The sequence below is a fragment of the Poecile atricapillus genome, chromosome 3, assembly GCF_030490865.1.
Source record: "Poecile atricapillus isolate bPoeAtr1 chromosome 3, bPoeAtr1.hap1, whole genome shotgun sequence".
Classification (NCBI taxonomy): Eukaryota; Metazoa; Chordata; class Aves; order Passeriformes; family Paridae; genus Poecile; species Poecile atricapillus.
Window position 1 is genome coordinate 1,900,925 of NC_081251.1, and position 24,620 is coordinate 1,925,544.

The 24,620-nt window shown below is 39.8% G+C and overlaps 3 protein-coding genes across 5 annotated transcripts in view; 1 reads left to right on the top strand and 2 right to left on the bottom strand.

The window, feature by feature from the left end:
• Window positions 1-1,929: 1,929 nt before the first annotated feature.
• CENPO (centromere protein O) lies at window positions 1,930-11,779 on the bottom strand. The gene is made up of 7 exons (XM_058834351.1): window positions 11,642-11,779; window positions 10,870-10,926; window positions 9,459-9,619; window positions 9,260-9,374; window positions 7,081-7,340; window positions 4,925-5,102; window positions 1,930-2,077 (listed from the first exon to the last, which is right to left on the bottom strand). Exons 2-7 carry the CDS (start codon window positions 10,922-10,924, stop codon window positions 1,959-1,961), a joined length of 888 nt encoding a protein of 295 aa, XP_058690334.1. The 5' UTR covers window positions 10,925-10,926; window positions 11,642-11,779; the 3' UTR covers window positions 1,930-1,958.
• Window positions 11,706-24,489, top strand: PTRHD1 (peptidyl-tRNA hydrolase domain containing 1). 2 transcript variants are annotated; one of them, XM_058834352.1, is made up of 3 exons: window positions 11,706-11,948; window positions 14,153-14,343; window positions 24,354-24,489. In XM_058834352.1, exons 1-2 carry the CDS (start codon window positions 11,706-11,708, stop codon window positions 14,321-14,323), a joined length of 414 nt encoding a protein of 137 aa, XP_058690335.1. In that variant the 3' UTR covers window positions 14,324-14,343; window positions 24,354-24,489. The 2 variants fall into 2 exon arrangements, with proteins under 2 accessions (XP_058690335.1, XP_058690337.1); XM_058834354.1 differs by having other exon boundaries at window positions 24,351-24,486.
• NCOA1 (nuclear receptor coactivator 1) overlaps window positions 24,339-24,620 on the bottom strand; it is a 71,528-nt gene continuing 71,246 nt past the window's right edge. The window contains exon 21 of one of the 2 annotated variants that reach the window (XM_058834349.1): window positions 24,339-24,500. In XM_058834349.1, coding sequence (XP_058690332.1) covers window positions 24,339-24,500 — 162 coding nt within the window. The remainder of the gene's footprint in view (window positions 24,501-24,620) is intronic. The other variant, XM_058834350.1, reaches the window with a different exon arrangement.

Consider the following 24,620-nt stretch of genomic DNA (forward strand, 5'->3'; position numbering starts at 1 on the left):
AATCAATAACCGATAATCAATAACAGATAATCCATCACCGAGAACTGAAAGCCAGTCATTGATAACCAATAACCAATAATTGGTAATCAATAACCAAGAATAAATAACCAATAATAACCAATAACTGATAACTGATACCCACTAACCAATAACTGAAAATCAACAACAAATAATTAATAATTGATAATTGATAACCAATAATTGACAACCAATAACTGATAACCAACAGCCAATATTCCAATAGCTGATAATCAATAATTGATAACCAATAACCAATAACTGATAACCAATGATCAATAATTGATAACCAATAACTGATAACCAATGATCCATAATTGATAACCAATAATCAATAACCAACACCCCATAACCAATAACTGATACCCAATAACCAATGACTGAAAACCACCGATCAATAACTGATAACCAATGGCCAATAATTGATAATCGATAACCAATAATCAATAACCAATGATCAATAATTGATAACCAATAACCAATAACTGATAACCAATGATCAATAACTGATAACCAATAACTGATAATCAATGATCAATAATTGATAACCAATAACTGATAACCAATGATCAATAATTGATAACCAATAACCAATAACTGATAACCAATGATCAATAATTGATAATCAATATCCAATAACTGATAACCAATGATCAATAATTGATAATCAATAACTGATAACCAATGATCCATAATTGATAATCAATAACCAATAACTGACAACCAATGATCAATAATTGATAACCCATAACCAATAACTGATAACCAATGATCAATAATTGATAACCAATAACTGATAACCAATGATCCATAATTGATAATCAATAACCAATAACTGATAACCAATGATCCATAATTGATAATCAATAACCAATAACTAATAACCAATGATCAATAATTGATAACCAATAATTGATAACCAACAGCCAATATTCAAACAGCTGATAATCAATAATTGATAACCAATAACCCAGACTTGATGACCAATAATCGATAACCGATAACCAATAACTGATAACAACACATAGCCAATAACTGATAACCAATGATCAATACCTGATCATTGATACCTGATAATCACCAATCAATAACCAATAACTGATAACCAATAACTGATAATCACTGATCAATATCTGATAATCAATAATCAATAACTGATAATCAATAACTGATAATCAATAACCGATAATCACTGATCAATAACCGATAATCGATAATCAATAACAGGCTGAGCCTGGCTTTGGTTTCATTCCCGGTTTTTATTGATCTCTGCCAAAAAATTCCCGAATTTCCCCCGGAATTCCCAAAGTTTTGATCCCAAAAATTCCCAAATCCCAAAAATTGATCCCAAAAAACCCCAAAATTCCCGGATTTTCCTGGAATTCCCGAAGTTTGATCCCAAAATTCCCAGATTTCCTCCTGGAATTCTGGAATTCTTTTCCCAAAACCCCGAAATTCCAAAGATTTATTCCCAAATTTTTCCTGAAATTAACAAAGTTCGATCCCAAAATCCCCAAATCCCAAAAATTTATCCCTAAAACCTCCAAAAATTCCCAGATTTTTTCCAGGATTCTGGAATTCTTTTCCCAAAAAACCCCAAAATTCCCAGATTTTTTCCAGGATTTGGGAATTTCCATCCCCAAAAACTCCAAATCCCAAACTTTGATCCCAAAATTCCCAAATTTCTCTCGGAATCCCCAAATTTTGATCCCAAAACCCCCAAATCCTGAACTTTTATCCCCAAAACCCCCCAAAATTCCCAGATTTTTCCCGGAATTCTCAAAAATTCCCCCCCAAATTCCCATTTTTTCCCCCAGAATTCCCAGATTTTCTCCTGGAATTCCCGAATTTTGATCCCAAACCCTCGGAATTCCCGGATTTTTCCCCAAACCCTCGGAACTCCCGGACTTTTCCGGGTTTTTTTGGGAATTTCGGTGTCCTCAGCCGATTCCCGCCGGTGATTCCGGAAGGTTCCGGGGGTTCCGCAGGGCCCGGAAGGCTCCGGCCAGGGAGAGGCTCCGGAAAAGCTCCGAGTGCTCCGGAGGCGCCGCAATTCCCGCTGCAAAATAAACGGGAATGGGCTCAGGAGGTGGGAATTGTGGGAAAAATTCCATGGGAATTCTGGGAAAAATCCATTGGAATTCCGGGAAAAATCCATGGGAATTCTGGGAAAAATTCCATCAAAATTCTGGGAAAAATCCATTGGAATTCCAGGAAAAAATTCCTTTTTTTTTTCTGTTGGAAAATTCCATTGGAATTCTGGGAAAACTCCATGGGAATTCTGGGAAAAATTCCATCAAAATTCTGGGAAAATTCCATCACAATTCCAGAAAAAATTCATTGGAATTCTGGGAAAAATCCACCAAAATTCTGGGAAAAATTCCATGGGAATTCTGGGAAAAAATCCATTGGAATTCTGGGAAAAATCCATCAGAATTCTGGGGAAAATTCCATGGGAATTCCAGGAAAAATCCATTGGAATTCTGGGAAAAAATTCCATTGGAATTGTGGGAAAAATTCCATGGGAATTCCAGGAAAAAATCCATGGGAATCCTGGGAAAAACCCATGGGAATTTCAGGAAAAAATTCCATTTTTTTTCTGTTGGAAAATTCCATTGGAATTCTGGGAGAAATTCCATGGGAATTCTGGGAAAAAATTCCATGGGAATTCTGGGAAAAATCCATCAAAATTCTGGGAAAAAAATCCATTGGAATTCTGGGAAAAATTTCTTGGGAATTCCAGGAAAAAATTCCATGGGAATTCTGGGAAAAATTCCATCAAAATTCTGGGAAAAATTCCAACAGAATTCCAGGAAAAATTCCATCAGAATTCCATTTTTTTTCTGTTGGAAAATTCCATAAGAATTCCAAGAAAAAAATCCCCCAAAATTCCAAAGAAATTCCAAAAAATTCCCCCCAAAAAATTCCCTCAAAATTCCCAAGAATCCTTTGGAATTCCCAGGAATCCTCTGGAATTCCCAAAAATCCTCTAGAATTCCCAAAATCCCCTCAGAATTCCCAAAAAATCCCTTAAAATTCCCAAAAATCCCCCAAAAATTCTCTTAAAATTCCAAAAAAATCCCTGAAAATTCAAAAAAAAAAATCCCTGAAAATTCCCAAAAAATTCCCAAGAATCCTTTGGAATTCCCAAAAATCCTCTGGAATTCCCAAAATCCCCGAAAATTCCCAAAAAAATCCAAAAAATTCTCTTAGAATTCCCAAAAAATCCGTGAAAATCCCAAAAAAAATCCCAAAAATCCTTTGGAATTCCCAGAACCCTCTGGAATTCCCAACAATCCTCTGGAATTCCCAAAAATCCCTCTGGAATTCCCAAAACCCCCTTGGAATTCCCAAAAAATCCCTGAAAATTTCCAAAAATCCCCCCAAAAATACCTGAAAATTCCAAAAAAATTCCCTAAAAATTCCAAAAAAATTCCCCAAAATCCTTTGGAATTCCCAAGAATCCTCTGGAATTCCCAAAACCCACTCAGGATTCCCAAAAAATCCCAAAAATAAATCCCCAAAAAAATCCAAAAAATTCTCTGAAAATTAAAAAAAAATCCCTGAAAATTCAAAAAAAAATCCCTAAAAATTCCCAAAAAAATCCCTGAAAATTCCCAAAAATCCTTTGGAATTCCCAGAATCCTCTGGAATTCCCAGGAATGCTCTGGAATTCCCAAAATCCCCTCAAAATTCCAAAAAAATCCCTGAAAATTCCCAAAAAATATAAAAAAAAAAATCCCCCCAAAAATTCCCTTAAAATTCCCAAAAAAATCCCCCAAAATTCCCAAAAAATTCCCAAAAATCCTTTGGAATTCCCAGAACCCTCTGGAATTCCCAGAATCCTCTGGAATTCCCAAAAATCCTCTGGGATTCCCAAAAACTCCCTCAGAATTCCCAAAAAATCCCTGAAAATTCCCAAAAATCCCCCAAAAATTCTCTTAAAGTTCCAAAAAAATCCCTTAAAATTCCCAAAAATCCCCAAAAATCCTTTGGAATTCCCAGAATTCTCCGGAATTCCCAAGAATCCTCTGGAATTCCCAAAATCCCCTCAGAATTCCAAAAAAATCCCTGAAAATTCCCAAAAAATATAAAAAAAAAAATCCCCCCAAAAATTCCCTTAAAATTCCCAAAAAAATCCCTGAAAATTCAAAAAAAATTCCCAAAAATCGTTTGGAATTCCCAGAACCCTCTGGAATTCCCAAAAATCCTCTGGAATTCCCAAAACCCCCTCAGAATTCCCAAAATCCCCTCAAAATTCCCAAAAATCCCCCAAAAAATCCCTGAAAATTCCCAAAAATCCCCCAAAAAATCCCTGAAAATTCCCAAAAAAATCCCTGAAAATTCCCAAAAAATTCCCAACCCCCTCTGGAATTCCCAAGAATCCTTTGGAATTCCCAAAATCCCCTCAAAATTCCCAAAAAAATCCCAAAAATAAATTCCCAAAAAAATCCAAAAAATTCTCTTAAAATTCCCCAAAAAATCCCAAAAATCCTCTGAAATTCCCAGAACCCTCTGGAATTCCCAGGAATCCTCTGGAATTCCCAAAATCCCCTCAAAATTCCCTAAAACTCCCCAAAAGAATCCCCAAAAAAATCCAAAAAATTCTCTGAAAATTCAAAAAAAATCCCTGAAAATTCCAAAAAAATCCCTAAAAATTCCCAAAAAATTCCCTAAAAATTCCCAAAAATCCTTTGGAATTCCCAGAACCCTCTGGAATTCCCAGGAATCCCTGAAAATTCCCAAAAATCCCCAAAAAATTCCCAAAAATCCCAAAAAAAATCTCTAAAAATTCCCAAAAAATCCCAAAAAATCCCTGAAAATTCCCAAAAAATTCCCTAAAAATTCCAAAAAAATTCCCAAAAATCCTTTGGAATTCCCAGAACCCTCTGGAATTTGCTCTCACCGGGGGTGGTGACGGTGACGTCGCTGGGGAGGCTCCGCAGGGGGTCCCGGTACAGGAGCCGCGCTCGGAATTCCGGGAATTCTCCGGGAATTTTCCCGGGGATTCGGTAGCGGAAGCTCAGGAGGTTGAAGAGGGAATTCTGGGAGGGAATTCCTTGGATGAACTCGGAAAATTCCTCCTGGAAAAGGAAAAAAAAATGGGAATTTTGGGGGATTTTTGGGGATTTTAGGGAAAAATTTTGGGGGTTTAGGGAGAAAAATTGGGAATTTTGGGGAGAAAATTGGGAATTTTGGGGAGAAAATTGGGTATTTTAGGGAGATTTTGGGAATTTGGGGGGATTTTTGGGAATTGTAGGAAAAATTTGGGGTTTTAGGGAGAAAATTGGGAATTTTGGGGAGAAAATTGGGAATTTTAGGAAAAATTTGGGGGTTTAGAGAGAAAAATGGGAATTTTGGGGGAAAAATTGGGAATTTTGGGGAGAAATTTGGGAATTTTGGAAGAAATTTGGGAATTTTAGGGAGATTTTGGGAATTTTGGGGGATTTTTGGGAATTGTAGGAAAAATTTGGGGTTTTAGGGAGAAAAATGGGAATTTTGGGGAGAAAATTGGGACTTTTGGAAGAAATTTGAGAATTTTGGAAGAAATTTGGGAATTTTAGGGAGATTTTGGGAATTTTGGGGAAAAAATTGGGAATTTTGGGAAGAAAATCTGGAATTTTGGAAGAAATTTGGGAATTTTAGGGAGAATTTGGGAATTTTGTGGAGAAAATCGGGAATTTTAGGAAAAATTCGAGGTTTTAGAGAGAAAAATAGGAATTTTGGGGAAAAAATTGGGAATTTTGGGGAGAATTTGGGAATTTTGGGAAGAAATCTGAGAATTTGTGGAAAAATGTGGGAATTCTGGGCAGAAATTTTGGAATTTTGGGGAAAAATTTTGGAATTTTGGGGCAGAAATTTTGGAATTTGTAGAAAATTTTTGGAATTTTGGGCAGAAATTTGGGAATTTTGGGGAGAAAACTGGGACTTTCAGGCACAAACTTGAGAATTTTGGGCAGAAATGTGGGAATTTGGGGCAGAAATTTGGGAATTCTGAGCAGGAATTTTGGGAAGAAAATTGGGGGATTTTGGACAGAAATTTGTGGATTTTGAGGAGAAATTTGGGAATTAGGGCAGAAATTTGGGAATTCTGAACAGGAATTTGGGAATTTTGGGGCAGAAATTTGGGAATTTTGGGGAGAAAATTGGGAATTTTGGGGAGAAATTTGGGAATTTCATGCACTAATTTGGGAATTTTGATGAGAAAATTGAGAATTTTTGGAAAAATGTGGGAACTTGGGGCAAAAATTTGAGAATTTTGGGCAAAAACTTGGGAATTCAGGGCAGGAACTTGGGAATTTGGGGCAGAAATTCAGGAAGAAATTTGGGAATTTTGGGGCAGAGATTTGGGAATTTTGGGCAGAAATCTGGGAATTTGTGGAAAAATGTGGGAAGTTCAGTGAGAAATGTGGGAACCTGGGAAGAAATTCAGGAATTTCAGACAGAAATTTGGGAATTAGGGGCAGAAATGTTGGAAGTTCAGGCAGAAATCTGGAAACTTTGGGGAGAAATTTGGGAATTTTAAGGCAAAAATCTGGGAATTTGTGGAAAAATGTGGAAATTTTGGGCAGGAATTCGGGAATTTTGGGGAGAAATTTGGGAATTGGAGGCAGAAATTGGGAATTTTGGGGAGAAATTTGGGAATTTTGGGGAGAAAGCTGGGAATTTCAGGCAGGAATTTGGGAATTCTGGGAGGAATTTGGGGATTTTGGGGGAGAAATTTGGGTAAAAATTGGGAATTTGGGAATTCTGGGAGAAACTTGGGGATTTGGGAATTGGGAGCAGAAATGTTGGAATTTCAGACAGAAATTTGGGAATTTCAGGCAGAAATCTGGGAATTTTGGGCAGAAATTGGGAATTTTGGGGCAGAAATTTGGGAATTTTGGGGAGAAATTTGAAAATTTTGGGCAGAAAATTTGGGAATTTCAGGCAGAAATTTGGGAATTTTGGTCAGAAATTTGGGAATTCTGGGTCATTCCCCCTTTCCCCCGTATCCAAACCCCCGGAGATCCCAAATCCCGGTGGGAAAATTCCCGGAATTCCCGGAATTCCTTTCCCCACCTGGAGCTGCCTGAGCTGCTCCCTGCGGGCCACGAAGGCGTTGAGGTGCTGGAAGAGAATTCCAAGGAATTCCCGGAGATTCCGGGGCAGGAACCGGCGGCACAGCAGCTCCAGGGGGATGAAGGGAGGGATGGAATGGCGGCGGATCCGGAAATGTCGGAATTCCTGGAATTCCAGCTGGAAGGAATCCAGGAAGGAGCCCTCGAAGGATGTGTGGAAGGAGAAGGAAATTCCGGAATGGGAGAAATTCCCGCTGATCCCTGGGAGAGAGAAAATGGGAAAAATGGGAATGAGACAACGGGAAAAATCTGGGAATGAGATGGGAAAAATCTGGGAGAAATCCGGGAATGAGATGGGAAAAATCTGGGAAAAATCTGGGAATGAGCCAGGAAAAATCTGGGAATGAGATGGGAAAAACCTGGGAATGAACCAGGAAAAATCTGGGAAAAATCCGGGAATGAACCAGGAAAAATCTGGGAAAAATCTGGGAATGAGATGGGAAAAATCTGGGAATGAGATGGGAAAAATCTGGGAATGAGCCAGGAAAAATCTGGGAAAAATCCAGGAATGAGCCAGGAAAAATCTGGGAAAAACCTGGGAATGAGCCGGGAAAAATCTGGGAAAAATCCAGGAATGAGCCGGGAAAAATCTGGGAATGAGATGGGAAAAATCTGGGAATGAGATGGGAAAAATCCGGGAAAAATCTGGGAATGAGCCAGGAAAAATCTGGGAATGAGCCAGGAAAAATCTGGGAAAAATCTGGGAATGAGCCAGGAAAAATCTGGGAATGAGCCAGGAAAAATCAGGGAAAAATCCAGGAATGAGCCAGGAAAAATCTTGGAAAAATCTGGGAATGAACCAGGAAAAATCTGGGAAAAATCCGGGAATGAACCAGAAAAATCTGGGAATGAGCCAGGAAAAATCTGGGAATGAGATGGGAAAAATCTGGGAATGAGCCGGGAAAAATCTGGGAAAAATCCGGGAATGAGCCAGGAAAAATCTGGGAAAAACCTGGGAATGAGATGGGAAAAACCTGGGAATGAGATGGGAAAAACCTGGGAATTATCCAGGAATTTTCTGAGAATTATCTGGGAATTTTCAGGGAATTATGCAGGAATAATCCAGGAATTATCTGGGAATTATCCAGGAATTATCTGGGAATTATTTGGGAATTATCCAGGAATAATCTGGGAAAAATCCAGGAATTATCCAGGAATAATCCGAGAATTTTCTGGGAATTTTCTGGGAATTATCCAAGAAAAAATCAGGGAATTATCTGGGAATTATCTGGGAAATATTCAAGAAATATCAGGGAATTATCTGGGAATAATCCACGAATTTTCTGGGAATTATCCAGGAATAATCCAGGAATGAGCCAAAAAAATCTGGGAATTATCTGGGAAAAATCTGTGAATTCCCAAGGAATTCCCGAATTTCCCCCAGAATTCCCAAATTTCCCCCAGAATTCCTGAATTTCCCTGGGAATTCCCAAATTTCCCTGGGAATTCCCACTTCTCCCTCGGAATTCCCAAATTTCCCTGGAATTCCCCAATTTCCCCCAGAATTCCCGCTTTTCCCCCAGAATTCCCAAATTTCTCCCAGAATTCTTGAATTTCCCCCAGAATTCCCAAGGAATTCCCAAATTTCCCCCAGAATTCCCAAATTTCCCCTTGAATTTCCATAGAATTCCCAAATTTCCCCCAGAATTCCCAAATTTCCCTGGGAATTCCCAAACTTCCCCCAAATTTCCCCCAGAATTCCCAAGGAATTCCCAAATTTCCCCCAGAATTCCCAAATTTCCCCTTGAATTTCCACAGAATTCCCAAATTTCCCCCAGAATTCCCCCAGAATTCCCAAACTTCCCTGGGAATTCCCAAATTCCCCCAGAATTCCCGAATTTCCCCCAGAATTCCCAAATTTCCCTGGGAATTCCCAAACTTCCCCCAGAATTCCCCCAGAATTCCCAAACTTCCCTGGGAATTCCCAAATTTCCCCCAGAATTCCCCCAGAATTCCTGAATTTCCCCCAGAATTCCCAAACTTCCCTGGGAATTCCCAAATTTCCCCCAGAATTCCCAAGGAATTCCCAAATTTCCTCCAGAATTCCCACAGAATTCCCAAATTCCCAAAGAATTCCTGCTTTTCCCCCAGAATTCCCAAATTTCCCCCTCCCATCTCACCGGTGAGCCGGAAAATCCGGATCAAATCCCGACAGCTCCGGATTTTCCACTCCAGCACTTCCCGCGGATCAGGAGGATCCGGATCCTTCGGAACCCTCAGAATTCCGGCTTTTCCCTATGGAAAATCCAGGAAAAAAAAAAAATCACAAAAAAATTTCCATTTTTTTGGGAAAATCCCCTCTGGAATTTTTTCCCTCACTGCCTCTCCCAGTTTTTCCCGGAGCCGATGGCGGCGTTCCCGCAATTCCCGGATTTTGGAGAGGAGGAATTCCCGGCGCTCTTCCCGGCGTTCCCGCTTTTCCTGATCCACGGCTTCCCGGCGAGCCCGGAATTCCAGCCACTCCAGGTGCGCCAGGAGACCTGGGAAAAACGGGAATGGGGGGAAAATTGGGAATTCTGGCAGGGATTTGGGGGGAAAATTGGGAATTTGGGAAGAAATCTGGGAATTCTGGGAGGAAATTTGGGGATTTTGGGAAAAAAATTGGGAATTCTGGCAGGAATTTGGGGGGAAAATTGGGAATTCTGGGAAGAAATGTGGGGATTTTAGGGAAAAACTGGAGAATTCTGGAAGGAATTTGGGGTAAAAATATTTGGGAATTTGAGGAGAAATTTGGGGATTTAGGGTAGAAATTGGGAATTTTAGGGAGAAATTTGGGAATTCTGGGAGGAAATTGAGGATTTGGGGGAGAAATTTGGGAATTCTGGGAAGAATTCGGAGAGAAATTTGGGAATTCTGGGAGGAATTTAGGGAGGAATCTGGGGATTTGGGGGAGAAATTTGGGAATTTTGGGGAGAAGTTTGGGAATTCTGGGAGGAATCTGGGGGACAAATTTGGATAAAAATTGGGAATTTGGGAAGAAATTTGGGAATTCTGGGAGGAATTTAGGGATTTTAGGAGGAATCTGGGGATTTGGGGGAGAAATTTGGGAATTCTGGGAGGAAATTGGGGTAAAAATTGGGAATTGGGGGAGAAGTTTGGGAATTCTGGGAGGATTTTGGGGAGAAATTTGGGAATTCTGAGAGGAATTCCTATATGGAAAGGGAAAAATTTGGGAATTTTTGGAAAGAATTTTGGGTATTTGGGGAGAAAATTGAAAACTTCAGGAAAAATTTTGGGAGTTCTGGGGAGAAATTTGGGGATTTCAGGAAGAATTCCTGACTGGAAAGGGAAAACTTTGGGAATAAATTTGGGTATTTGGGGAGAAAATTGGGGATTTTGGAAGAAATTTGGGAATCCTGGGAGGAATTCCTGCATGGAAAAGGAAAAATTTGGGAATTTGGGGAAGAAATTGGGAATTTTGGGAAGAAATTCCTGCCTAGAAGGGGAAAATTTGGGGAATTTTGGGAGAAATCTGGGATTTGGGGAGAAATCTGGGATTTGGGGGGAGATTTGGGGAATTTTGGGAGCAAATTTGGAATCTGGGGAAGAATTCCTGAAATTCTGGGAAAAATTCCTGCATGGAAAGGGATGGAAAGGAGAAAAATTTGGGAATGTGGGGAGAAAATTGGGAATTTTGGGAGGAATTTAGGAATTTGGGGAAGAATTCCTGCCTGGAAAGGGTGGGAGAGGGGAGAAATTTGGGAAAATTTGGGAATTTTTAGGAACTCACCATGTGAAAAATCCTTTTTCTCATCCTTTTCCTGCTCTTTTTTTCCGGGATCCATCCCTGAGGAATTCCTGGGGAATCCCAAGGATTTGTGGTTGGGAAAAAAATGGAAAAAAATTCCGTTAATTCTGCATAAATTTGGGGATTTTTATGGGGAAAAGGGAATGAAAAAAATCCCAATAATTTCCGAAATATTTGGGAATTTTCAGGATGAAAAGGGGATGGAAATGGAAAAAATTCCTGTTAATTTTCCTTAAATTCGGGAAGTTTTTGACCAGAAAAGGAGGATGGGGAATGGAAAAAGAAAAGTTAATTTTACGTAAAATTGGGAATTGTTTCATGAGGAAAAAGGACTGGGAAAAAAAATCCCGTTAATTTCCAATAAACTTGGATTTTTTCAGCTTTTTTTTCCAGGAGGAAAAGAGGGTGGGAATGGAGAAAAAAACTCCAATGTTTTCCCATCAATTTGGGAATTTTTTTATAAGGAAAAGGGAACGGAAAAAAATGCCGTTAACTTTCAATAAATTTGGGGAATTTTCAGGAGGAAAACAAGGTGGGAATGCGGGAATGGGAGGGATTTTGAGAATACCGGGAAAAGGACACTGAGGATCGCAAAGGAAAGGGACAGGAAACACCCCGAGCGATGACAGCGAAGATAAGAAGAAGGACAGCGATTATCCCAATAAATTATCCCAAGGAATTTTATCCCAAGGAATTTTATCCCAAAAATTCCCCTCCGAGACCCCAAATCCCTCCCTGAGGGCTCCGCTCTCACCTCAAGTTTCCCGCCTCTGCGCCACCGGAAGTGCGTCATCACGCAGCTCTCCGTTCCGTACAACATGGCGGCGCCCTGCAGGCTCCCGGCAACCCACGCGGTTCCGTACGGCAACATGGCGGCGGCGCTGGTGCAGTACGTGGTGCTCCGCGGGGATCTGGCGCGGCCTCCCCGCTCGTGGCCGCTCGGTGCCGTGGTGGCTCAGGGCTGCCACGCGGCGCTGGCCGCCGTTCACGGTTACCGGGAGCATCCCGACACCGGAGCGTACCTGGAGCTGGGCGCCGCCATGAGAACCGTGGTGCTGGAGGTAGCGCGGGGCATGATGGGAGCTCCGCGCTGAGGGGGAGCCGGGCGCCATCTTGGGGGGGGCTGAGAATGATCGGGAATCCGGGAAAAATCCTGATTTTTCCTTCCCAAATCCTGATTTGTTTATCCCAAAATCCCGATTTGTTTCTCCCAAAATTCCAGGTTTTTTCCCCAAAATCCCGATTTTTTTCCCGCCATTAAAACCGCGGTGCTGGGGTTAGCGGTGCCGCCGCGGGGCATGAGGGGAGCTCCGCGCTGAGGGGAAGCCGGGCGCCATCTTGGGAGGGGCGGAGAAGGATGGGGAATCAGGGAAAAATCCTGATTTTTCCCCCCAAATCCCGATTTTTATTCCCAAAATCCCGATCTTTTCCAACAAATCCCTGTTTTTTTCCTTGCAAAATCACGATTCTTTTCCCGCCATGGGAACCGTGGTGCTGGAGGTAGCGCGGGGCATGAGGGGAGCTCCGCGCTGAGGGGGAGCCGGGCGCCATCTTGGGAGGGGCGGAGAAGGATCGGGAATCAGGGAAAAATCCTGATTTTTCCTTTCCAAATCCCGATTTTTTCTCCCGAAATCTCGATTTGTTTCTCCTAAAATTCCAGTTTTTTCTCCCAAAATCCCGATTTTTTCCACGCCATAAGAACCGTGGTGCTGGAGGTAGCGCGAGTCATTGATGGGAGCTCCGCGCTGAGGGGGAGCCGGCCGCCATCTTGGGGTGGGCGGAGAAGGATCGGGAATCAGGGAAAAATCCTGATTTTTCCCCCCAAATCCCGATTTTTATTCCCAAAATCCCGATCTTTTCCAACAAATCCCTGTTTTTTTCCTTGCAAAATCATGATTCTTTTCCCGCCATGAGAACCGTGGTGCTGGAGGTAGCGCGGGACATGAGGGGAGCTCCGCGCTGAGGGGAAGCCGGGCGCCATCTTGGGAGGGGCGGAGAAGGATCGGGAATCAGGGAAAAATCCTGATTTTTCCCCCCAAATCCCGATTTTTTTCACCCCAAAATCCCGATATTTTCCCCCAAATCCCGTTTTTTTCCCCCAAAATCCTGGGTTTTTTTCCCGCCATGAGAGCCGTGGTGCTGGAGGTAGCGGCACCGCCACGGGGCATAACGGGAGCTCCGCGCTGAGGGGGAGCCGGGCGCCATCTTGGGGAGGTCGGAGATGGCTCCGGATTTTGCGGAAAATCAGGAAAAAATCCTGATTTGCCCCCCCAAATCCTGATTTGTTTCTCCCAAAATCCCGATTTTTTTCTCCCAAAATTCCAGTTTTTTCTCCCAAAATCCCGACTTTCTTCCCGCCATGAGAACCGCGGTGCTGGAGGTACCGGCGCCGCCACTGGGCATGAGGGGAAGCCGGGCGCCATCTTGGGGGGGGGGGGCGGACGGGGCTCGGGATTTTTGGGAAAATCGGAAATTAGGAAAAAAAATCTGATTTTTTTCCCCCAAATCCCGATTTTTTTCCCTCAAATTCCGATTTTTTTTTCTCCCAAAATCCTGATTTTTTCCCGCCATGAGAACCGCGATGCTGGAGCTCCGCGCTGAGGGGGAACCGGGCGCCATCTTGGGAGGGGCGGCCAAGGCTCGGGTTTTTTGGGAAAATCGGAAATTAGGAAAAAAATTGTGATTATTTTTCCCCTCAAATCCCGATTTTTCCCCCAAATCCTGATATTTTTCTCCCAAAATCCCGATTTTTCTCCCAAAATCCCGATTTTTTTCCCGCCATGAGAACCCTGTGGTGCTGGAGAAAGCGCTGGGCATGATGGGAGGGGAGATATCGGGATTTTGTGGGAAAAAAATCGGGATTTTGTGGGAAAAAATCGGGATTTGGAGTAAAAAACGGGATTTGGAGAAAAAATCGTGGTTTTTGGTCGAAAAAACCGGGATTTTGTGGAAAAAATCCCGAAGGAATTTCAATTCCAGATGGATTTGGGGACACACCCATCATCGGGAATGCTCCAACCCCACAATTTCCAAAGGCTTTCCCAATAAAAATTCCCAAAAATTCCACGCTTCCCTCTTTCCATCCAAACTCTTCACAATCCTCGGAATGAAAAAAAAAAGCTAAAAAAAATCACAAAAACAGCCAGATAAGAGATTTAAAAAAATAAATAAAAAAACAGCAGGGGGTGGGAAAGTCAGCTCGGGTTTGGGAATAACAAAAATTCCTGGAAATAATTCGCTTTTTTTTTTAATTTTGGCTCGGCAGGCTCCGGATGAGAATTCCCTGCTGGATTTGGCGGAGTCGCTGAAGGAAAAAGGCATCGAACACCGGCTTTGGATGGAGAATCCCGAGGGAATTCCCACGTGTTTGGCGCTCCGGCCTTATCCCAAAAATCAGGTGCAACAACACCTCAGGAAATTCAAGCTCCTCAAATGACTCCATCCTGATTTTTCCAGGTTTTTTATTCCTTCAAATCTGGGAATTTTGGGGATGAATTCTGGCGTTTTCGGGATGAGGAACGGTGGAATTTTGTGGTTTTTAAAGTGTATTTTTTTTTTTTTTTCTGAGTGGAATTTGTGGTTTTTTTTGTTGTTGCCGGGGATTTTTTTTGGGTTGGGAAAAATCCTGGTTGGATTTGGAGGGGATTGAGGGGATTTTAGGGAATTTTAGGAGATTTGGGGTGGGGGAAAGGAGGAAAAGAGGAAAAATAAGGGATAAATGGAGGAAAAATGGAAAAATGGGGGAAGGTAAAAAGAAAAAGTAGGGAAAAAAGAGGAAAAAAAGGAGGAAAAGAGGAAAAAAGGGGGAAAAGGACAAATAATGAGGGGGGAAAAAAGGAGGAAAAAAGGGAAAGGAAGGGGAATGAAAATCCTTGAGGAGAAAAAGGAGAAAAGAGGAAAAAGGGGAAGGGAAAAAGAAAAAAAAGTAGGAAAAAAAAAGGAAAAAAAGGAAAAAGAGTGGAAAAAAATGGGGGGAAAAAAGGAGAAATAATGAGGGAAAAAAGGGAGGAAAAGGGAAAAGAAGGGGAAGGAAAATCCTTGAGGAAAAAAAGGAGAAAAGAGGAAAAAGGGGAAGGGAAAAAGAAAAAAAGGAGGAAAAAAAGGGGGGAAAAAAGGACAAATAATGAGGGGAAAAAAGGAGGAAAAAGGGAAAAGAAGGGGAAGGAAAATCCTTGAAAAAAAAAGGAGAAAAGAGGAAAAAGGGGAAGGAAAAAAGAAAAAAAGGAGGAAAAAAAGAGGAAAAAAAGGAAAAAAATGGGAAAAAAAAGACAAATAATGAGGGAAAAAAAGAGGAAAAAAGGGAAAAGAAGGGAAAGGAAAATCCTTGAGAAAAAAAGGAGAAAAGAGGAAAAAGGGGAAAGGGAAAAATAAAAAAAAGGAGGAAAAAAAGAGGAAAAAAAGGAGGGAAAAAGGGGGGAAAAAAGGACAAATAATGAGGGGAAAAAGGAGGAAAAAGGGAAAAGAAGGGGAAGGAAAATCCTTGAGGAAAAAAAAGGAGGAAAAAAGGAAAAGAAGAGGAAGAGAGAAAGAAAAAAAGGAGAAAAAAAAGGAGGAGAAAAGGGGAAGGAAAATCCTTGAGGGAAAAAAGGAGAAAAGAGGAAAAAGGGGAAGGGAAAAAGAGGAAAAAAAAGAGAAATAAAGGAGGAAAAAAGGAAAAAAAAGGGGGAGAAAAAAGGACAAATAATGAGGAGAAAACAAGGAAAAAACGAGGAAAAAATGAGGAAAAAAGGGAAAAGAAGGGAAAGGAAAATCCTTGAGGAAAAAAAGGAGAAATGAGGAAAAAAGGGGAAGAAAAAAAAGAGGAAATAAAGGAGGAAAAATAGAGGAAAAAAGAAGGAAAGAAGGAAAAAAAATGGAAAAAAAAAGACAAATGATGAGGGGAAAAAAGGAGGAAAAAAGGGAAAAGAAAGGGAAGGAAAATCCTTGAGGAAAAAAGGAGAAAAGAGGAAAAAGGGGAAGGAAAAAAGAAAAAAAAGTAGGAAAAAAAAAGGAAAAAAAAGTGGAAAAAAATGGGGGGAAAAAAGGAGAAATAATGAGGGAAAAAAGAGAGGAAAAGGGAAAAGAAGGGGAAGGAAAATCCTTGAGGAAAAAAGGAGAAAAGAGGAAAAAGGGGAAGGGAAAAAGGAAAAAAAGAGGAAAAAAAGGAAAAAAATGGGAAAAAAAAGACAAATAATGAGAGGAAAAAATGAGGAAAAAAGGGAAAAGAAAGGGAAGGAAAATCCTTGAGAAAAAAAGGAGAAAAGAGGAAAAAGGGGAAAGGGAAAAAGAAAAAGTAGGAAAAAAAGAGGAAAAAAAGAGGAAAAGTGGAAAAAAATGGGGGGAAAAAGGAGAAATAATGAGGGGAAAAAAGGAGGAGAAAAGGGGAAGGAAAATCCTTGAGGACAAAAAGGAGAAAAGAGGAAAAAGGGGAAGGAAAAAAGAAAAAAAGGAGGAAAAAAAGAGGAAAAAAAGGAAAAAAATGGGAAAAAAAAGACAAATAATGAGGGAAAAAAAGAGGAAAAAAGGGAAAAGAAGGGAAAGGAAAATCCTTGAGAAAAAAAGGAGAAAAGAGGAAAAAGGGGAAAGGGAAAAAGAAAAAGTAGGAAAAAAAGAGGAAAAAAGGAGGAAAAGTGGAAAAAAATGGGGGGAAAAAGGAGAAATAATGAGGGGAAAAAAGGAGGAAAAGGGAAAAGAAGGGGAAGGAAAATCCTTGAGGAAAAAAGGAGAAAAGAGGAAAAAGGGGAAGGAAAAAAGAGGAAAAAAAAGAGAAATAAAGGAGGAAAAAAGGAAAAAAAAGGGGGAGAAAAAAGGACAAATAATGAGGAGAAAACAAGGAAAAAACGAGGAAAAAATGAGGAAAAAAGGGAAAAGAAAGGGAAGGAAAATCCTTGAGGAAAAAAGGAGAAAAGAGGAAAAAGGGGAAAGGGAAAAAGAAAAAGTAGGAAAAAAAGAGGAAAAAAGGAGGAAAAGTGGAAAAAAATGGGGGAAAAAAGGAGAAATAATGAGGGGAAAAAAAGGAGGAAGAAGGGGAAGGAAAATCCTTGAGGACAAAAAGGAGAAAAGAGGAAAAAGGGGAAGGAAAAAAGAAAAAAAGGAGGAAAAAAAGGAGGAAAAGTGGGAAAAAGGGGAAAAAAGGAGAAATAATGAGGGAAAAAAAGGAGGAAAAGGGAAAAGAAGGGGAAGGAAAATCCTTGAGGAAAAAAAAGGAGGAAAAAAGGAAAAGAAGAGGAAGGGAGAAAGAAAAAAAGAAGAAAAAAAAGGAGGAGAAAAGGGGAAGGAAAATCCTTGAGGGAAAAAAGGAGAAAAGAGGAAAAAGGGGAAGGAAAAAAGAGGAAAAAAAGGAGAAATAAAGGAGGAAAAAAGGAAAAAAAAGGGGGAGAAAAAAGGACAAATAATGAGGAGAAAACAAGGAAAAAACGAGGAAAAAATGAGGAAAAAAGGGAAAAGAAGGGAAAGGAAAATCCTTGAGGAAAAAAAGGAGAAATGAGGAAAAAAGGGGAAGAAAAAAAGAGGAAATAAAGGAGGAAAAATAGAGGAAAAAAGAAGGAAAGAAGGAAAAAAAATGGGGAAAAAAAAGACAAATAATGAGGGGAAAAAAGGAGGAAAAAAGGGAAAAGAAGGGGAAGGAAAATCCTTGAGAAAAAAAGGAGAAAAGAGGAAAAAGGGGAAGGGAAAAAGAAAAAAAAGTAGGAAAAAAAGAGGAAAAAAAGGAGGAAAAGTGGAAAAAAATGGGGGAAAGAAGGAGGAAAAGGGAAAAGAAGGGAAAGGAAAATCCTTGAGGGAAAAAAGGAGAAAAGAGGAAAAAGGGGAAGGAAAAAAGAGGAAAAAAAGGAGAAATAAAGGAGGAAAAAAGGAAAAAAAAGGGGGAGAAAAAAGGACAAATAATGAGGAGAAAACAAGGAAAAAACGAGGAAAAAATGAGGAAAAAAGGGAAAAGAAGGGAAAGGAAAATCCTTGAGGAAAAAAAGGAGAAATGAGGAAAAAAGGGGAAGAAAAAAAGAGGAAATAAAGGAGGAAAAATAGAGGAAAAAAGAAGGAAAGAAGGAAAAAAAATGGGAAAAAAAAGACAAATAATGAGAGGAAAAAATGAGGAAGAAAGGGAAAAGAAGGGGAAGGAAAATCCTTGAGAAAAAAAGGAGAAAAGAGGAAAAAGGGGAAAGGGAAAAAGAAAAAGTAGGAAAAAAAGAGGAAAAAAGGAGGAAAAGTGGAAAAAAATGGGGGAAAAAGGAGAAATAATGAGGGAAAAAAGGAGGAAGAAGGGGAAGGGAAATCCTTGAGGAATAAAAAAAGGAAAAGAGGAAAAAGGGGAAAGAAAAAAGAAAAAAGGAGGAAAAAAGGGGGGGAAAAAGTACAAATAATGAGGAAAAAAGGAGAAAAAAACAGAAAAAAGGGGAAAAAAAGGAAAAATAATGAGGGGAAAAAGGAGGAAAAAGGGAAAAGAAGGGGAAGGAAAATCCTTGAGGAAAAAAAGGAGAAAAGAGGAAAAAGGGGAAGGGAAAAAGAAAAAAAGGAGGAAAAAAAGAAGAAAAAAAGGAAAAAAGGGGAAAAAAAGGACAAATAATGAGGGGAAAAAAGGAGGAAAAAGAGGAAAAAGGGGAAGGAAAAATAGGAAAAAAGGAGAAATAAAGGAGGAAAAAAGGAAAAGAAGAGGAAGGGAAAAGAAAGGAAAAAAAGGAGGAAAAAAGCCCAAATTTCCTTTGAGATTCCCGTTTTTTCCCCTCCATCCTAAACTGGGAAATGGGATTTAGGTGGAATTTTGGGAAGAAATTCCCAGAAAATACGGGAATCCCTGGGAATATCCAAAATTTGGAGCCACCTGCAGTGGTGGGAATTCTCTCAGGATGGGATTTGAGGTCTTTTCCTGCCTGGAATTCCTGGAATTTTGGTGAATATTCCCAAATTCCCGTGGATTTTGGATCATTTCCCCTCTTTTTTCTCATTTTCAGCCTTCATTTCACAGATGCTGATCCTTGGGAATTTTTCCAAGGGAACTGAAATCCCAAAAACCAGCAAATCCCTGGATCCCATCCTGGCTTTTTCCCGCTTTTCCACCAGAATTCCCAATTTTCCAGCCCCAAAAATTCAATTTCCCATTTTTCCCCCAAATTTTTCCCTTTCCCACCTCCCAAATCCCCCCCAAAACAACAAAATTTTCCAAACTCTGGATTTTTCTTTTTTTTCCTTTTTTTCCATATTTTTTTTTTCCCAGAAATTTTTGGAGGAGAAAGACCCAAAACTTTAAAAATTCCCATAAAAATTCCACCCTGGAATTCCAAACCAGAAGAAAAAACAAAAATAAATTGAATTTAATTCCAAAGGAAAAAAACCACCCCAAAAAAAATAAAAATTAAAAAAAAAAAAAAGCGCTTTTTCCCGACAAACAATTCCATTATTATTCTTTTATTATTATTATTATTAATTATTATTAATTAATTATTAATTATTATTTTTAAATATCCGAAGCTACTCCAGCTGTTAAACACAATCCAAGCAGGAAAAAAAAAAAAAAAGAACAATTTTTTATTTTTATTTTTTTTCTCTTTTTTTTTTTCCCCTCCCCCCCCTTTCCCCTCCCCCTCCCCCCCCTCATCATTTTCCAGAATTTTCCATCTTTTCCCTCGGAAAAATTTTATCTACAAGATCCCCTCCCCCCCCCCAAAATCCCATTTTTTTTTTCCCTAAAAATTATTGCGGATTTTCCCGATTTTGTCCTTTTTTTTGTCGTTTTTTTGTCATTTTATTGTCATTTTTTTGTCATTTTTTTGTCATTTTTTTGTCACTTTTTGTCATTTTTTTCCCCCCTCTTTCCTTGCACTATACACCAGGAATTCCTCATCCCACAGAATTCCAGAGGGACGGGAAAAAACATGGAAAAACTGGGTCAAAATATTAAATTTTTTTTTTTTTTTTGGTTTTTTGTCTTTTTTTTTTTCCTTAATTTTTTTTTTTGTTTTGTTTTTTTGGTTTTTTTTGGAAAAAAAAACAAACCCAAACTTGACAAATTCCACGTTTTCTGCTAGAAAAAGCTGATTGTACGCACGAGCCCAAAGGGAAAAGGGGGAAAAAACCAAAAAAATTGGGAATTTCAGCGCGGATTTAACCGAAAAAATAAAAAATTTGGGATTTTTCCCGCAGAATTCCGGATCTTTTCCCGTTTTTTTTTTCTCTTTTTTGGTTTTTTTTTGTCTTTTTGTTTGTTTTTCTCCGTGCCCCGCGTCAGATCCAGCTGAGACTGAGCTTCCTCTTCTTCCTCATCCTCTTCCTCCTTTCCTGGTGTTTTCCTGGGAATTCTTGGAGCCGGGAATGGGAATTTAAAAAAAAAAAATATTTGGGATGGGCCTGGAGGAGTTGGGGGTGGGAAAATGGGGAAAAATGGGGGGAAAAGGGGAAAAAGGGAAAAAATGGGGGAAAAGGGGAAAAATGGGAATAAAATGTTGGGGAAAATGGGGGGAAAAAGGGGAAAAATGGGAAAAAAAGGGGGGAAAAGGGGAAAAAAATGGGAATAAAAGGTGGAGGAAAAGAGGGAAAAAGAAGGAAAAATGGGAAATGGAAGGAAAAGGGGGGAAATGGGGGAAAATGGGAATAAAAGGATGAGGAAATGTGGGAAAAAGGGGGGAAAAAATGGAAAAATGGGAATAAAAGGTGGAGGAAAAGAGGGAAAAAGAAGGAAAATGAAGAAAAGGAAAAAAGGGGAAAAAGTTGAGGAAAAGGGGAAAAATGGGGGAAAAATGGGAATAAAAGGATGAGGAAAAGGAGGAAAGAAGAAGGAAAAATGGGAAATGGAAGGAAAAGGGGGAAAAATGGGGGAAAATGGGAATAAAAGGTTGAGGAAATGTGGGAAAAAAGAGGGAAAAATGGGAATAAAAGGTTGAGGAAAAGGGGGAAAAAGAAGGAAAAGGAAGAAAAGAAGAAAAAAAGGGAAAAGGAAAAAAATGGGAATAAAAGGTTGAGGAAAAGGGGAAAAAGTAGGAAAATTAAGAAAAGGGGGAAAAGAGGGAAAAAGGGGGGAAAATGGGGAAAAAAGGGGGAAAAGGGGAAAAAATGGAATAAAAGGTTGAGGAAAAGGGGGAAAAAGAAGGAAAAGGGGGAAAAAGAAGGAAAATGAAGAAAAGGAAAAAAGGGGAAAAAGTTGAGGAAAAGGGGAAAAATGGGGAAAAAATGGGAATAAAAGGTTGAGGAAAAATGGGAAAAAGAAGGAAAAATGGGAAATGGAAGGAAAAGGGGGAAAAATGGGGAAAAATGGGAATAAAAAGTTGAGGAAAAGTGGGAAAAGGGGAAAAAATGGGGGAAAAATGGGAAAAAAAGGTTGAGAAAAAGAAGGAAAAGGGGGAGAAAGGGGGGAAAATGGGAAAAAAGTTTGAAAAAATTGGGAAAATGGGGAAAAAAGGAGGAAATGGAAGGAAAAGGGGGAGAATGGGAAAAAAAGTTGAGGAAAAAGAAGGAAAAGTGGAGGAAAAATGGGAAAAAAGTTGAGGAAAGTGGGAAATAGAAGAGGAAGAGAAAGGGGGGATAGAGGAGAAAAATGAGGAAAAAAAAGACAAAAATGGGAAAAAATGTGGAAAAGGAGGAAAAAGAAGGAAATGGAGGAAAAATGGGGAAAAAGGAGGAAAAAAGGAGGAAAAGGGAAAGAAGAGGGGAGAAAATGGGGAAAAAAAGGAGGAAAAGGGAAAAAGGAAAGAAAAAAAGGGAATGAGGGAAAATGAGGAGGAAAGGGAAAAAGGGAAGAGGAAAATTGGGAAAAGATGAGGAAAACTGGGAAAAGAGAAGGAAAAAGGGGGAAAGAGGAAAAAAAGGGAGAAAGGAGGAAAAATGGGAGAAGAAAAGCGGGAAAAGAGGAGGAAAAAGTGGAAAAGAGGAAGAAAAAGTGGGAAAGAAAAGGGGAAAAGGAGGAAAAATGGGAAAAGAGGAGGAAATGTGGGAAAAGGAAGAAAAAGTGGAAAAGAGGAGGAAAAAAGTGGGAAAGAGAAAAGAAAAAAAAGGAGGAAAAGAGGAAAAAATAGGGAAGAAAGTGGAAAATTGGGAAAAAGGAAAAGAGGAGGAAAACTGGGAAAAAGAGGAGGAAAAAAGGAAAAGAATAAAGAAAATGGAAAAGAGGAAAATGGGGAAGGAGGAAAAATGGGAAAAGAGGAGGAAAAATTAAGAAAAATGGGAAGAGGAAAAAAAGGGGAAAAGAGACAAGGAGGAAAATTGGGAAAATGGGGAAAAATGGGGGAAAAGAGGAGGAAAAAGGAAAAACTGGGAAAAAGGAAAAGAGGAAGAAAACTGGGAAAAAGAGGAGGAAAAAGGGGAAAAGAAAAAAGAAAATGGAAGCGAGAAAAAATGGGAAAAGAGGAGGAAAAAGGAAGAAAAAATGGGAAAAGAGGAGGAAAAAAGGGGAAAGAAAGACAAGGAGAAAAGGGAAAAGTGAGGAAAATTGGGAAAAGGGGGGAAAATGGGAAAAAAGAGGAGGAAAAGGGAAAAACTGGGAAAAAGGAAAAGAGGAGGAAAACTGGGAAAAAGGGGAGGAAAAAAGGACAAGAAAAAAGAAAATGGAAGGGAGGAAAAATGGGAAAAGAGGAGGAAAAGAGAGGAAAAGTGGGAAAAGAGGAGGAAAAAAGGGGAAAGAGAAAAAAAGGGGAAGAAGAAGAAAAAATGGGAAAAGGGGAGGAAAAAAGAAGAAAAATGGGAAAAGAGGAGGAAAAAGGAAGAAAAATGGGAAAAGAGGAGGAAAAAGGGGGAAAAAGAAAGAAAAAGGAGGAAAAGAAGAAAAATTGGGAAGGAGGAAAAATGGGAAAAGAGGAGGAAAAAAGGGGAAAAGAGAGAGAAGGAGGAAAGGGAAAATGAAGAAAATCAGGAAAAGGGGGAAAAATGGGAAAAAAGAGGAGGAAAATGGAAAAACTGGGAAAAGAGGAGGGAAAAAGGGGGAAAGAGACAAGGAGGAAAGGGAAAAGGAGGAAAAATGGGAAAAAAGAGGAGGAAAAGGGGAAAAGAGAAAAAAAAAGGAGGAAAAGAGAAAAAATGGGGAAGAAGAAGAAAAAATGGGAAAAGGGGAGGAAAAAGGAAAAAAAATGGGAAAAGAGGAGGAAAAAAGGGGAAAAGAGACAAGGAGGAAAGGGAAAAGGAGGAAAAATGGGAAAAAGAGGAGGAAAAAGAGGAAAAGAAAAGAAAAAAAGGAGGAAAAGAGGGAAAATGGGGAAGAAGAAGGAAAACTGGGGAAAAGAGGAGGAAAAAAGGAAAAGAAAAAAGAAAATGGAAAAGAGGAAAAATTGGGAAGGAGAAAAAATGGGAAAAGAGGAGGAAAAGAGGAAAATCAGGAAAAGAGGAAAAAAAGGGGAAAAGAGACAAGGAGGAAAATTGGGAAAAGGAGGAAAACTGGGAAAAAAGAGGAGGAAAAGGGGAAAAGAGAAAAGAAGGAAAAAGGAGAAGAGGGAAAAATGGGGGAGAAGGAAAAATGGGAGAAGAGGAGGAAAAAATGGGAAAAGAGAAGAAGGAAAGGGAAAAGGAGGAAAATTGGGAAAAGGGGGAAAAATGGGAAAAAAGAGGAGGAAAAGGGAAAAACTGGGAAAAAGGAAAAGAGGAGGAAAAAAGGGAAAAGGAGGAAAGAGGGGGAAGAAAAGAAATAAAGGGGAAAGAGAAAAAAAAGGAAAAGAGGAACAATGGGGAAGAAGAAGAAAAAATGGGAAAAGGGGAGGAAAAAGGAAGAAAAAAGAGAAAAGAGGAGGAAAAAGGGGGAAAAGAGATGAGGAAAGGAAAAATGAGGAAAATTGGGAAAAAGAGGAGAAAAAAGGGGAAAAGAGAAAAGAAAAAAAGGAGGAAAAGAGGGAAAAATGGGGAAGAAGAAGGAAAAATGGGAAAAGAGGAGGAAAAGAGAGGAAAACTGGGAAAAGAAAAGGAAAAGGGAAAAGTAAAAAGGGAAAAGAGAAAAGAAAGAAAAAGGAGGAAAAGAGGGAAAAATGGGGAAGAAGAAGGAAAAATGGGAAGAGGAAAAAATGGGAAAAGAGAAGAAGGGAAAAGGAGGAAAATTGGGAAAAGGGGGAAAAAATGGGAAAAAAGAGAAGGAAAAGGGGGAAAAAATGGGAAAAAAGAGAAGGAAAAGGGGGAAGAAATGGGAAAAAAGAGAAGGAAAAGGGGGGAAAAATGGGAAAAAAGAGAAGGAAAAGGGGAAAAATCTTGGAAAAAAGGGAGGCAAAACAGGAGGAAAAAAGGCCCAAAACCCCCAAAAAACAGGGAAAAAACCTCGGTGCAAACCCCCATCCCCCCTCTTCCCAAAAAACCCCCGGATCCCCCATTTTCCATCGGCGTTCCGAACGTTCCGGCGGCGGCGGCGGGGGCGGGGCTGGATATCAAAATTCCCATAAAAATAGATCCTATATAATAATTTTCTCTGGTTTTTTTTTTTTGTGTCCATCTTCCCGAGTTTTGTAAATTTATTTATAATTTTTTTTTTTTTTTTTTTTTTTTTTTGGGAATTCCCGACGTTTTCCCGGGGTTTTTTATTCCGTCAGCAGCTGCTGCAGGAGGCTCTTCCCTTGTCCCGGCGGAGGCGGCGGAGCGGGATTTTTAGGATTGGCCAACGGAGCCGGCGGGTTGAGGTAGGGATCTCCCACCAAATTCACCGTGCACTGGACGTCGGCGAACACCTGGACCTGCTGCACCTGGGAGGAATTCCCAAAAAAAAAAACAAAAAAAAAGGAAAAACAGGAAAAAAAAACAAAAAAAAAAACAAAAAAAAGGAAAACAAAAAAAAAACAAAAAAAAAACGGGATTTAGCGGAT